Source organism: Astatotilapia calliptera, chromosome 14 (genome assembly GCF_964374335.1).
Source record: "Astatotilapia calliptera chromosome 14, fAstCal68.1, whole genome shotgun sequence".
NCBI lineage: Eukaryota > Metazoa > Chordata > Actinopteri > Cichliformes > Cichlidae > Astatotilapia > Astatotilapia calliptera.
The window spans coordinates 21,591,462-21,604,084 of record NC_137435.1 but is presented as its reverse complement, the minus strand read 5'-3'; the positions used below and the strand labels follow the sequence as shown (position 1 = coordinate 21,604,084).

The 12,623-nt window shown below is 42.4% G+C and overlaps 1 protein-coding gene across 1 annotated transcript in view; it reads right to left on the bottom strand.

Moving 5' to 3' along the window:
* gucy1a2 (guanylate cyclase 1, soluble, alpha 2) overlaps positions 1 to 12,374 on the bottom strand; it is a 55,242-nt gene extending 42,868 nt beyond the window's left edge. Inside the window, exons 1-3 of the mRNA XM_026191758.2 lie at positions 10,589 to 12,374; positions 1,829 to 1,890; positions 352 to 461 (exon numbers count right to left, since the gene is read on the bottom strand). Of these exons, the coding sequence (XP_026047543.1) occupies positions 352 to 461; positions 1,829 to 1,890; positions 10,589 to 10,906 (490 nt within the window). The 5' untranslated portion in view covers positions 10,907 to 12,374. The remainder of the gene's footprint in view (positions 1 to 351; positions 462 to 1,828; positions 1,891 to 10,588) is intronic.
* Positions 12,375 to 12,623: the final 249 nt, after the last annotated feature.

The window sequence follows — 12,623 nt, the reverse complement described above, 5'->3', positions numbered from 1 at the left end:
GACAGTGTGCGTGCGTGTGCGTGTGTGTGTGTTTGATGCTGGGCATTGGAGACAGTAGAAGCCCCCATAGTGAGTCATACAGTGTGTGGTGGTGTGTGTTTGCTTATCCTTGTAAATAGTTGTATATTTGCGACTGCATGCACACTACCCATGATACCGCATCTCCTTTAAAAGGCTTAGAAGTGTCTACAATGTATTTTCCAAGTCAAGCCTCTGGGGGATGGTTCTGTGTATGTACATGCACAAATAACTATGTTAATATTGAAGGACATGCAAATGGGGAGGGAAAAAAACACAAAGGCAGGATCTGTGGCAAACACACTCCCATCTACCTTTATCTCATATACTTACCCAGTATGGTGGCCATGTATTGGAGGATTTGTAGAACATCCTCCTCTGAACCAGAATTCTCTAGAAATGGACATTTCTCCTCTCGTCTCTCCCCTCCAACTTCCTGACACCTGTAAAGGAAACAAACCAAACACATAAGTTATGGTGGTTCATCATGAATGGTCTCTGTGATGAGAAATTACATTTGCACTATTTTGGAAGGTTTAGGAGTGTGTTTATAGGAATTTTTGACCATTCTTCCAGAAGCACATTTGTGAGGTCACACACTGATATTGGACGAGAAAGTCTGGCTCGCAGTCTCCACTCCATCAAGTTCTTCCACACCATACTCACTCATCCATGTCTTAACGGACCTTGTTTTGTGTACTGGTGTGCAGTCATGTTGGAAAAGGAAGGGGTCATCCCTGAACTGTTCCTACAAAGTTGGGAACATTAAATTGTCTGAAATATTTTGGTATTCTGAAGCAATAAGAATTCTTTTCACTGGAACTAAGGGGCCGAGCCCAACTCCTGAAAAGCAACCCCACAGCATAATCCTTCTCCAACAAACTTTACACTTGGCAGAGACACTAGCTGATTGGCTCGGGACTTTCAATGGTAATTGAGTACATATGTTTTTTAGCATTTTCTGTGACCTGATGCATACCCTGCACACGTTCATATTTGCTGATCACTTAGCAGAGCCAGCAGAAGCAGATGGACAACAGAGAGGCATGGAAAAATGCTCAAGGTCACCTCAACAATGCAAATAAGGAATGTTTTTATTTGTCTCCTTGTCAGACAGTTCAGAGGCCTTTTGCTCGCAAGCTTATTCCCTAATCTTTATGCCACAATTACATGCACTGTGATGCTCCAAAATTAGAGGCAAGATGAGTATTACTTGTGGGAATTCTGGTAATTACTTAATGAAGTACATTAATTGAAGCAAGAAAATACCGAGCGACAACAACTGAGGCCAAAGTGTGAAAAGGAGAGTGGTCAGGAAAGTTAAAGAAAATAACAGTAGAAGTCCAAGTCACAGTCCAGGGTCTGTATCAGTATGCAGTGTATGCTTCGTGAACAATGCTTACTTGTGTTACGCCCGACTGAAGCCTCTCTACTGTGTCTTACAGTTTTGACAGGGCAGGATGGCGAGAGAGCCCGAGACAAGAGGTGAAGGAGTGTGTGTCTATATATGTATGTGTGCGTGTGTTTGTCTGTCTCGCTTGTATTAGTGTGGCAGAAACAGAGGAAGAGAAGACAGCGGGGAGAACGGGAGATAGCAGAGACACGAGGAAGGTTCACAGGTTCTGAACAGGTGTGCGTATGAACATGTGTGACAGTGAGCCAAGTGAGAAAAACAAGGAAAAAAGAGAGAGAATGAGCGGCGGGGATACGGAGACAAGACAGCAGAAAGACAGCAAGTGACAGAAGAAGTTTCCACACACCGGAGGCCAATAAAAGAAAGAAAGAGAGACTGACTGCAAGCCAGCCTTACCTGATCTCCTGTTGTCTGTAGAACTGTAGAGTCCGCTGTAGAGCTTCCTGAACAGTCTGCGTCTGCAAGCAGAAGTGAAAAATATTAGAAAAGCTTTTTTTTTTTTCTCCTCATTTGAATTATTTTTTTATGATAAATGGCATGGCCCTTTAACTTCACACTCTAATTTACCAAACTCCAAATTTTAACCAATAAAAATTTGTTCCTGATTCATTGCTGATCTTTCAGTTGGTATTACACCTCAGCTTGAAAACATGTGTGTAGATATGGACACATTTTAACATTTTTCATTTCCTTAACCAATTCTCCAGCTGTGCCAGCTGTCAGAGGATGACATGTGCCTCAGTTTATACTTTATTTAGAATCACCAGCATGTCTTTGGTCTGTGGCCGTGTGGTTTTTCAGGGACACACGGACATTGATGCAAAAGTTTGACTAATTGTAAAATCCAATTGCATTTTGTTTTTGAAATCCATTGCTCTGATAGGATCGCACTAATTTTGCTTATTAAAAGGCACAATAAGACGGCAAGATGATAAAATAACCAGGTAGTTTAAAAATAAATAAATAATAATAATATTTCAATAAAATTCTTAGTAGAGAGCCTGTTAAAAAAAATTAACTGCTTTTTAAAATAGTCCACAGAATCAGCTAAACAGGGTTGTGATGGTAAACTGTTTCACAGCATTGGTGCCACAGACTGAAAGGCGCTGTCCCCCTGGTCTTTAGTCGTGTACGAGGAAGAACAAATAACAGATTCCGTGAATGAAGACAGCGAGCAGCAGCATATTTTGTAAGAAACTGAGATATATGATCTGGAGCCTGACCTGTACATTAGCACAGGAATTTTAAAACAAATAGGAGTGTCATGAGCTTGCTTGCTAGAATGTGTTAACAATCTGGCCGACCTAACAAAGACCTAATGAAATCACATTTCACTGATTCTATCCATCCATCCTCTTATCAGCTTATCCAGCCAGGGTTAGGCAGGGTCGGTATCTATTCCAGCTGACACCAGGGCAAGGGTACATCCTGGACAGCTCAACAATAATTTCAGTCCTTTTTCTTCTTCTTCTTCTACTTCTTCTTCTTTTGTACAATGCATTTTCAAAACATGATCCAGTCTGATATAAAAAATCCAATCAGATTACTTGTGATCAAGTCAGCCTTGATGTGTAACTGTAGCCAAGATAGATTAATATGTAACAGGCTTTGTTTCCACTCAAGACCTTTTGCCATGTCACAGTACAGCACAGGTGTGAATAACTAGCCTCCATCCAAACGGATTTTTTCTACTCCCTTTTATATTGTTATCATCCAAATTTCAGAAAAAAAAACCCAAAACAATATTGTTAAATAAAAATGTCAAAATGACCATAACACAATGAGATTAACTGTCCGTGTGCATGTGTGTACAGCTGCCGTGTTTTGCGTTACTGACAGCCTAAGCTTGAGAGGGCGGGTCCAATGTGATTATCTGTGGTACAGCTGAAATACAAGGCTGTAGTGACAATACTAGAACACAGTGTGCCAGCTGGAGAGGTCATTCTGAGGCCTCCACCCACTCCGGACAGTGTGTGTGTGTGTGTGTGTGTGTGTGTGTGTGTGTGTGTGTGTGTGTGTGTGTGTGTGTGTGTGTGTGTGTGTCTTGCAGACAGAGAGGGAATGACAAACATAAAGGCTAGTGAGTTGTGAACATGCAGCACAAAAAATATGAGAAATGATGAGAAGTAGTCAGGGAACCAGGCTGTGTGTGCGTCATCAGACGTTTTAAAAGGTGAACGCAGTTAGACGTCATATTGTAGCTAGCCTGCATGTTAGCTGCTTAAAAAACACCTGATGACACAAACACGTTTTGTCACTTTTTAGCACCAGTTGGCCACAGATCAGCCAAACAGCATGAGCACAACTCCCAGATATAAACACACCCAATGGGCTGTACTTTTCAAAAACCAATAGTGAAGAAAAACAACATACTTTCACTGTGTATTCATACAAAGCTTCTATATACAGCATAGTTGTGTATGTATGTGTGTTTTTTGTCATGTCTTCCTCTCGTCATCGCCAACTGGTCACAGCAGACGGCTGCCCCTCCCTCAGCCAGATTCTGTTGGAGGGTCTTCCTGTTAAAAGGGAATTTTTCCTTCCCACTGTCACCAATTTCTTGCTCAAATGGTTGGGATTTACCTCACAACATAAAGCGCCTTGGACCAACAGCTCTTTTTATTTGGCGCTATATAAATAAAGTTGAACTGAATTAAATGTACGTACAGAACAGAACGAGTGTTTTCTCATGACAGCCTGACTCCTTTAAATGCATCTTTCATGAAGCTATTCACTGGCCACATTACATTATAATAATACTTACTGTAAACCTGGCCAAACACACAGGCACACACTGGTATCAGCCCTAAATGTGCAAACCTACTGTACACACTCATGATCATTAGTCTACATTGTTGCATCCCTGGCCTGTTTACTGTACACACATTAATCTCATTCAGTTACACAAAGGTGCTGAGATGGTAGGATTTGGTAAGCGTCGAGTTACCAAATCAAGATGCCCAACTTGTTGCTGTGGGTTATTTAAACTCTCAGCTGGGAGCAACAGAACGATACTGAATGGGTGATAATGAACATGTTAAATTGCATACTATATAAAATGAATACCAATCGTTGCATTTTATCTGGATTTTAAGGCTCTCTCTGAGAACAGTTCAGCAGTTAATGTGACTATAAAGCGCGATAAGCGTAATGCAGCCAGTGTCTCAGACACGACAGTGGAGTGAATATTTGATGACATCTAGCTGCTTCCTCTACAAAGGTTGAACACACTCATTGTAAATCACTTTAGAAAACCGTGTCTGACAAACGGATGGAAAGCAAAAACAAAACAGGTTTGAAAATTGTCACTACAAAGGTCGACCTACGCTTTGCACAGAGGTTTGTTCGGATACGGTTGCGCATCTGTTTGTTTTGAAATGTCCTGTTTTCTTCTACACTTTCACATTTCAAACCAGCCTCTGGACATGAGTTGAATAAAGCAGCCAATTTTCCCAACACGGAGGTCTGCACAATGCATGGTTGACATTTGGGAGTTGTGTGTGTGTGTGTGTGTCAACTCGTCTGCAGGCCTCCTCCAGCATGCATTTAACCACAACACTCTTCTCTAAGACGGCTCGTGGAGATTTTTCTTGTATATTTAAGGGAATCAAAATCTCAGCTTGCAGAGGTGAGGTAAACTCTGGTCACTTGGGGACAGCTATGCAGGAATAAAAGTCAATCCAAAGGAAAGCATCCAGTGTAAGGCCTTTAATAAGTCAGTAACAACCTTCAGCCTTGATTACTCACAGGCCCATTAGCTGTTAAAATACTGTTATATGTCACAATTGCAGCTACTCAGATCCAGTTTCAGTAAAAAAAATGTATCTGAACAAACAGAGTTCATGACTTGTGCTTTTTTGTATACTTGGTACCTTTGTGTGTGTGTCTGTGTGATATCCCCTTTAGAACAGCTCCCACTCCTGTGCTATGCATGGTCATTTGGGTTGAGGAACCATGCTCTGCTTGTAGGTGGTGCTGTCAGTTAACACGTCTGCTAAACCTGTCTGCCTTAGCTGCTAGAGCTAAGGAGGAAATGTTCATCTTCTAAAAAATGTAATTTAACGGTACAAAAAACAACAGTTTTAATGAAATAACAGCTGCATCTGATGTGATTATTGATTGTTTGGATTGTGATAGACTGTGTGGAATAGGAAATTGTGCTAATATTGACATGACAGCATCATACAGGTATTGCAGGTTGCATATCCATGAGGTTCCACCACACCCCAAAAGTGCTCTGTTGGATTGAGATCTGATGGCTGTGGAGCTCATTTAAGTACACTGAAGTCACTGTGGTGTTCAAGAAACCAGTATGAGATTAAGTGCATTGTGACATGATGCTCAGCTGGTACTGTGGCAAGAAACCGAAAATTACACCACCACCAGATGCAAGACAAGATGGATTCATACTTTTATCTTGTTTGCACCAAATTCTGACCCTTCATCTTTCATCCCTATTCTAATGCTCAGATTGAACTTCAGCAGGTCGTCTTGACCGTGTCTACATGCCTAAATGCGCTGATTTACCGCCACACGATTGGCTTAGATATCTGCACAAATGAGCAGTTAACCTCTTAAGCACCCACACACCCAAAGATGGGAGCAAAAGGGAGGAGATTGCGGAGATCAGAAAACTGCTGGAGGCTTAACAGCTTAAAGCAGTGTGTCTAATAAAGTGGCCAGTAAGTTTATTTATTAAAACATGAAGATTCCTCCACCAATTTGAATTAGCAGAGTCAGTACTTCATGACTCCTCATACAATATAAATGTGGGTAAAGTCACCAGAAGGTGACAAACTCATTGTGAAGAAATCCACAGGGGAGAAGATGACAGACAGCAGCAGGAAGGTAATCCTATAATTAATTAATTATGTAACAGGTAATCGATATTTGTAAGCAGTGTAGCTTCCAGCAACACTGATCTACTCTTTAAGGATTTACACTCTAGGACGTACTCTAGAGTTTCACTTTTTTCATATCTGTGACCAACACTCAGGGCTGATCAGCATTACAGGTCACAAAGCTAATGGCCACCCTTCATGTGTGTACACAAAACTAAGCGCACAAGAAACAGGCAGAGCGTTTGACCACATGTAATTGTGGGTGAGCACGGATGTATCTGTGTGTGTTATTTCTTCTAGGTCAGTGTGAAGACAACCACAGAGAGCACGCTCTGTTCCGTCGGTCACGGTCCAGTGCAATCAGTAGTCGACACTGCTTCTGCACGCACCCATTGTGTGCTTGAGCAGAGTTTGTGTGAGAGGGAGAACAAAAAAGATAATAAACAACGTGTTGTTTGATCAGTCAGTGAGTTAATTTGCATATGTATGTCGCTACTTACGGCTCCATTTTAATCCCTCCCCATCCCTGTTTCTATCCCTCCCTACATTTCCATAGTAAAGAAACATGATAAGGAGACGTTTACGCCACGGCTTTTTGGCAGAGCTGCTCTAACACACAAATGCCCATCAGACCTTGGACATTTTCCCTTTTTCTGTGATCAAAGCACATCATAATGACCCGTAAGGATGCCAAACTGTTGCATATTATTGCAAAAAAAAAAACACATACATGCATGTAGACACACACAGTTCCACAGAGTCATCCACATGTACGATATTACCATCATTGAGTGTTATACTAATCAGTCTTTAAGTGTTCCCTCTTCCCTATTTTTTCATAGATCTATTAAAGATCAGGGCCAGTAAGAGCTGCAGCTGAGAGTTGAAGCTGGCTCTCACTGGTCCTCTCCAATATACACCAACTTCAGTTTTTTTCAGCTATGCTATTGAATATTGTTATTTTGCGAGGTTATGCCTGGCCATTGAAAAAAAAAGAAAAGAAAAGCAGACAATCGCTGCTCTTCTGCATCGATTTCACCACAACATCTATTTCTCGCAGGAATGGGAGCACGAGAGCTGAGTGTTTGCAATTTGGAGAAACCTATTCCCGCAACCAACCGTAGCCTGATGAAAACACAGGAGTGCTCTTGCTCCGTGGAGTACACACAGATCTTGTAACCATATGAGAGCAGATTAGAAGCAAAGACTGTTATGTATTGTATACCTAATGGTCATCTATTCAGCTATTATACTTATCTCTGTCCAAGTGGAACAAGATGTTACCGCTGCGATGACGAAGCATCCCAGCGGTAACATCTGACAAAGCTTTATTCTTCATTAGTCCCCCAACAGACCACAAACAAGACAAGACATTTCAGGCCATTTTGACTGTCAAGAAAAAAAAATCCCCATTACATCCATGTCTTTGATCCCTAAAATCTACTCAGGGATAAAAGGAACAAGGACTGTGAAGTTTAAGGTATTTTTTTAAAATAAAAACACTGAACCTAGTGCCGGTACCAAAGGGAATCAAGCATAGGCTGTATATAAACAATGGACAACGCCACTGACATTTGTGGACTTACATTTTGATGATTTGAGTTGACCTCATCACCATCACAACTCCCATGATCATCATTGGGAGACACAATAATCGATAGACAGCCACACCATGATGCGTGTATTCTGTATACCCAGGGGTAAACATACAGAATACACGCATCATTGCTATTCTGTATTTTACTGTTAAGCCCAACAACCTCAACAGCCTCCAGTTCAATCTCGGGCTCAGCCCTGACTGCTACTCTAAGCTGGTCAGTTGTAAGCAATATCAAATTTTGATTTTGACTCACATCTCAAAGCTTATCCAGTCCACATTCTTACATCTAAGATCCGCCTTCAGCTGGTCTGCTTTTCACTTCTCTTTATGCTTCTCTTCACTGGGTTCCATTAAAGCTCAGAATCTGTGTTAAAACGTTATCAATAACTATTAAAGTCCTGCATGGCCATGCTCCTGCTGCTATATAGCAGACCTACTGAGCCCGGCTTCTCTGATCATTCAATCGGGACCTCTTAACTGTTACACACTCCATTTTAAAACCAGAGGCGATCGCACTTTTTAGGTTGCAACACCTAAAATTTTGGAATGCTGAAAACTGCTGAAAATTCATTTTTATAAATTGCCTTTTCCTTAATTTTTATATTTGGCTTTGGTTTGATTCTAATACGTGCATGGAAGTATGCATGTGGGACTAGAAGTATGACCTTATGTTTGACTGTATGCTGGGAACTGAAAACTTATCTTTAATGTGTGGTTTTATCCAAACATTGCAGCACTTTGTAATTGTGTGTTTTAAAAAGTGCTGTAAACATAAGTAATGTAGAATGAACATCACGCAGTATTCACTAAGACTTAAGTAAGTGAAGCTATAAACTCGTTAAGGAAGTGTTTACTGAGGTGCTAAATTACGACACGAGGAGTCGTCTTTAGTCTTGGACACGTTTGTTTTTGCAAAACAGACGAGTCACGGTTTGCTGGTTATTAGCAAAAAAACAACAACACAAGTTTAACACAATTGTGCATTAGAGCATATCAGGACCTGGAAGTTAATTCCATATTTTACACACAGTCTATGGAGTCAATGTGGCACTCCATTTATCCATCCATCTTCTTTGGTTTATTCAAGTCACAGTCATGGGGGTGCTGGAGCCGATCCCAGCTGTCATAGGGTGAGAGGCAAAGTAGACCCTGGACATGTCTCCGGCCTGTCTCAAGTCTCAGCAACACACTTTGTGGCTCAAAGTCTTCAGCTTGTGTCTGATTTACTTCCCACTCATGTTAAACCATGGCCAAACTATCACAAACTACTCAGGTTCATAATCTTTTAGATTTTCAGCATGAAATTGCAAAGTCACAAACCAATGACCAAATACTCAGGATAGATACATATTTCACTCACAACACAGCAAGAAGACTACTCTTGCGCTGATTTTGTCGTTTTTAGAGTTGGGCAATGTCTACTGAACTCCTTCATGACAACATTTACAGTTCAATATCCTAAACAGGCATCAGGATGTAACGACAGACTACTTGCAATAAACGCACTATAGTATTTTTTAATTATTTTTATGCACCTAAACTAACAGATGTTTTTACTGAAGCACTGTGGCTAAATAAGCTTCTTTTATACTTGAGCAAATCAGGTACAAAGAGACATTCACAACAGTCATCCTATTACTCGATTTGTTGTTTTATTCCCCAGTTTATTTGTAGCATGCACATTTTTCTGGTGCTTACAAATATCTCTAGGAAATATCTTCTCTGTCCAGAAAGAAGTTTGGAATAGGCGAGTGCTTAAACCCAGTTTTAAGGCACCAAAAAGCAACATTATGGTGACACTGATAATATGCAAATACCTTAATATCATAAGTATTGGAGATTGTGGTATAATTTATTTAAAAGCTGATGTCCTGTCCCCAACTGGTACTTTTGTTTTGCCCACATTTGTCTGTCCATCTGTTTACTTATTTTCTATTGTTGAGTAACTACAGAACAACAGATGCAATCAAATCCCAAACCGATGTACCATCGCGAGGGACAGTGCAATAGCAGATTCCCTAATAACACGCCATCCATCACAATCGCACTCAGTTCTAATAGCGGTTTTATTGTATTACAGCCTGTCACACAACTGAGACACGCAGACACAGCAGCAGGCTCATTCGCCACACTCCCAGCATCCTCGCATACACACAGACGAGCCATGGGCATCGCTCTCTCTGTCTCTCTCTAACTCACAACAACATATTTATTATATAATCAGCCAGATGATTCAGGCTATCAGAGGTGAAGGATGAAAAGAGGCTGTTTTCGTAGACAGCACAGCACACATCCTATCATGATGTAAGAAAGGGCATTGTCTGGGTTTTTGGGAGTAATACACTAATGTGGAGAGGCTTGAATGTTGTTGGGTTGTTTTTGTTCCTTCTGAACTTTGGAGACATCTCTGAGCAGTGAAATAAATGCATCAGGATATTTGACCCTGCTGGTTTTAAATTACAGGTTTCATCTTCAGGAGACCTGATTTGGTCAGTAATTGACCTAATTGTATGACAAACAAGGCGTTTTTTAATGATTTAGAAGAATACTTTATCGTTTACACAAATTCACACACACTTTAAGTCCCTGATGTGACCAATATTCTGACAGCAGGAGGCAAAATGCACCAGAATCACCGCAACTTTCTTTAGAAACATGTTAAAGACAATTGATGAGGTCACAGTGAAGCTTTTTCACACTTGTTTGAAATCCTACCGTGGGTGAGGTCAGCCGCCTCAGGCTCTCCCCCAGCGAGTCGAGGTTCACCCTTCTCCTCCTGGTGACCCTCTTGTGTGGTCCGCCGGGTGCTTGCTCCTCACCCGCCGGGAACACGGTCCTCTCGGCGGGGCTGCGGCCGTTCCAGAGCACCGCTCTGTGGGAGGAGGGGAAGGAAGAGAAGGGGCACCCTCGGATCTCCTCCGCCGGCTCCAACCCGCCGTCCCCTCCGTCTCCCCCGGGGCTTTCGAGCCCACAGTCCGAGCCCACCGAGCTGCTGAACGACTCCGAGGAGATCTTGCGCGACGACGAGGACATGGTGGTGGTTGTGCTGCTGAGAAGAAGAGGAGGAGGAGGAGGATGGTGATGATGATAACAGTGGCGGTGTTAAGGATGAGGATGATGCTACAGTCGGCTCCGTACCACGTCCACCTGTACACCGGGGAGTCATCAGATAGTGGGGGGAGGGAGGGCTGGCTGGTTGAGAGGAAAGGCTTGTGTGTATGTGTGTGATTATGCGCGCATGCTGTGTCGGTGTGCGGGTGAGATAATGTCCAGTCCTGCCCGTGTCTGTGTATGCATATGAGACGCGTCTGCCTGCGTGTGAGACGCGGGGAAAGAGAGAGAGAGGAGGGGGTGAGGTCGACTGAGAGCGAGAGCACTAACGGCACGCAAGCATTTATGAAGGGGGAGGGTATCACCTCTTTAAAACCGTCCTCCGTTACCCCCCTAAAAAACGTCCTCCTCGCCGCTCCCCCGGGTGGCCAAACACTCCAGCGGATGCTTCCGATTAAAAATGAGGAGCGGAAGAATTCATCACGCCCGGCAACAGTGTTTATTTTTAATAAAAGACGCAACTATTTTGAAGGACATGTCCCCCTAATTGCCGAAACTGCAGAGCATAACGCGCTGGTCCACCGATAATCCAAACACATGGTAATTATTCCTCTTGCACGCGGGAGAATTTAACAGCATCAGAAAAAAAATGTAACGTATCTTCCTTTTTTTCTCCTCACGCTGCCCAGAAATCCCCAAAGTCACCGCAGATGTGAGATGCGTCTGCTTCCCTCTCTCTCCTCCTCCTCCTCCTGCTCTTAGTCCTCTGCGACAGCGGTTCTCTTGTCGGTCCTCCAGCTGCTAACCGCAGTCCGGGCATTCCTCCATCTTTTTATTTCCGCTCCTTCACGGCAGCTCCTTGGCCCTTTTTTGTTGCTTTAAGAAGTGGCCGGGGTAGAGGTGAGCTAGAAAGGTAAAAGCGCGCGCGAGAGTGAGCGCGAAAGGTGAGCCAGCAGTAGCAGCACGCGCCAGTGGTGCTTCTAATCTGCGAAGCACGCGCTGTGAAGTACGCGTCAACGCGCTACTCTGCGCTGGAAAACAAACCAGAGCCAATCGATAGACAGACGGAGTTGGGCAATGTCATAGTCTGTGTACTTTAGTTTATTTTTGTATTACATTTTTTATTTTGTATTTATTATTACTTTTATTTATTGTTTATTATTATGTCTTTCGTATTAGGAATTAGAGCCATTTTCATACATAACCCCCCCCCACACACACACACACACACACACACACACACACACTCACGCAGACATTGGACAAAAGTAATTGGACAGTGACAAACTGACATAACTGAAGAGCAGTTAACTAGTCAGTAGGTTGCTGGTTCGCTTCCTGACTGCTCAAGCCTTCATGGGATGTTAGATAGACGCACTGAAAGCAGTGCTTGTGTGAAGGAGTTATGTTGTATAAAGTGCTCGGGAAAAGCGTTAAATGAAAAGGCGCCAAGTGAGGGCTGTTCCCTAAAATAGCTAGCAAAAGTAGCTCATAAGATTATAAAGGGACCTGGGCTTCCATTTCAGTGAGTGTGGGAAGCACATCCCCCATGAAGGATATACTACCAATGCTGAATGCACCGGATAGTCTTCATTAAACTTTAAATGTTTATTAATACAGAATCAGTATTGATCATTTTTGATTCCAACACTGCCATTTTCAGTTTCAATAAAATAGATTAAAATCACTGTGGTTGTGT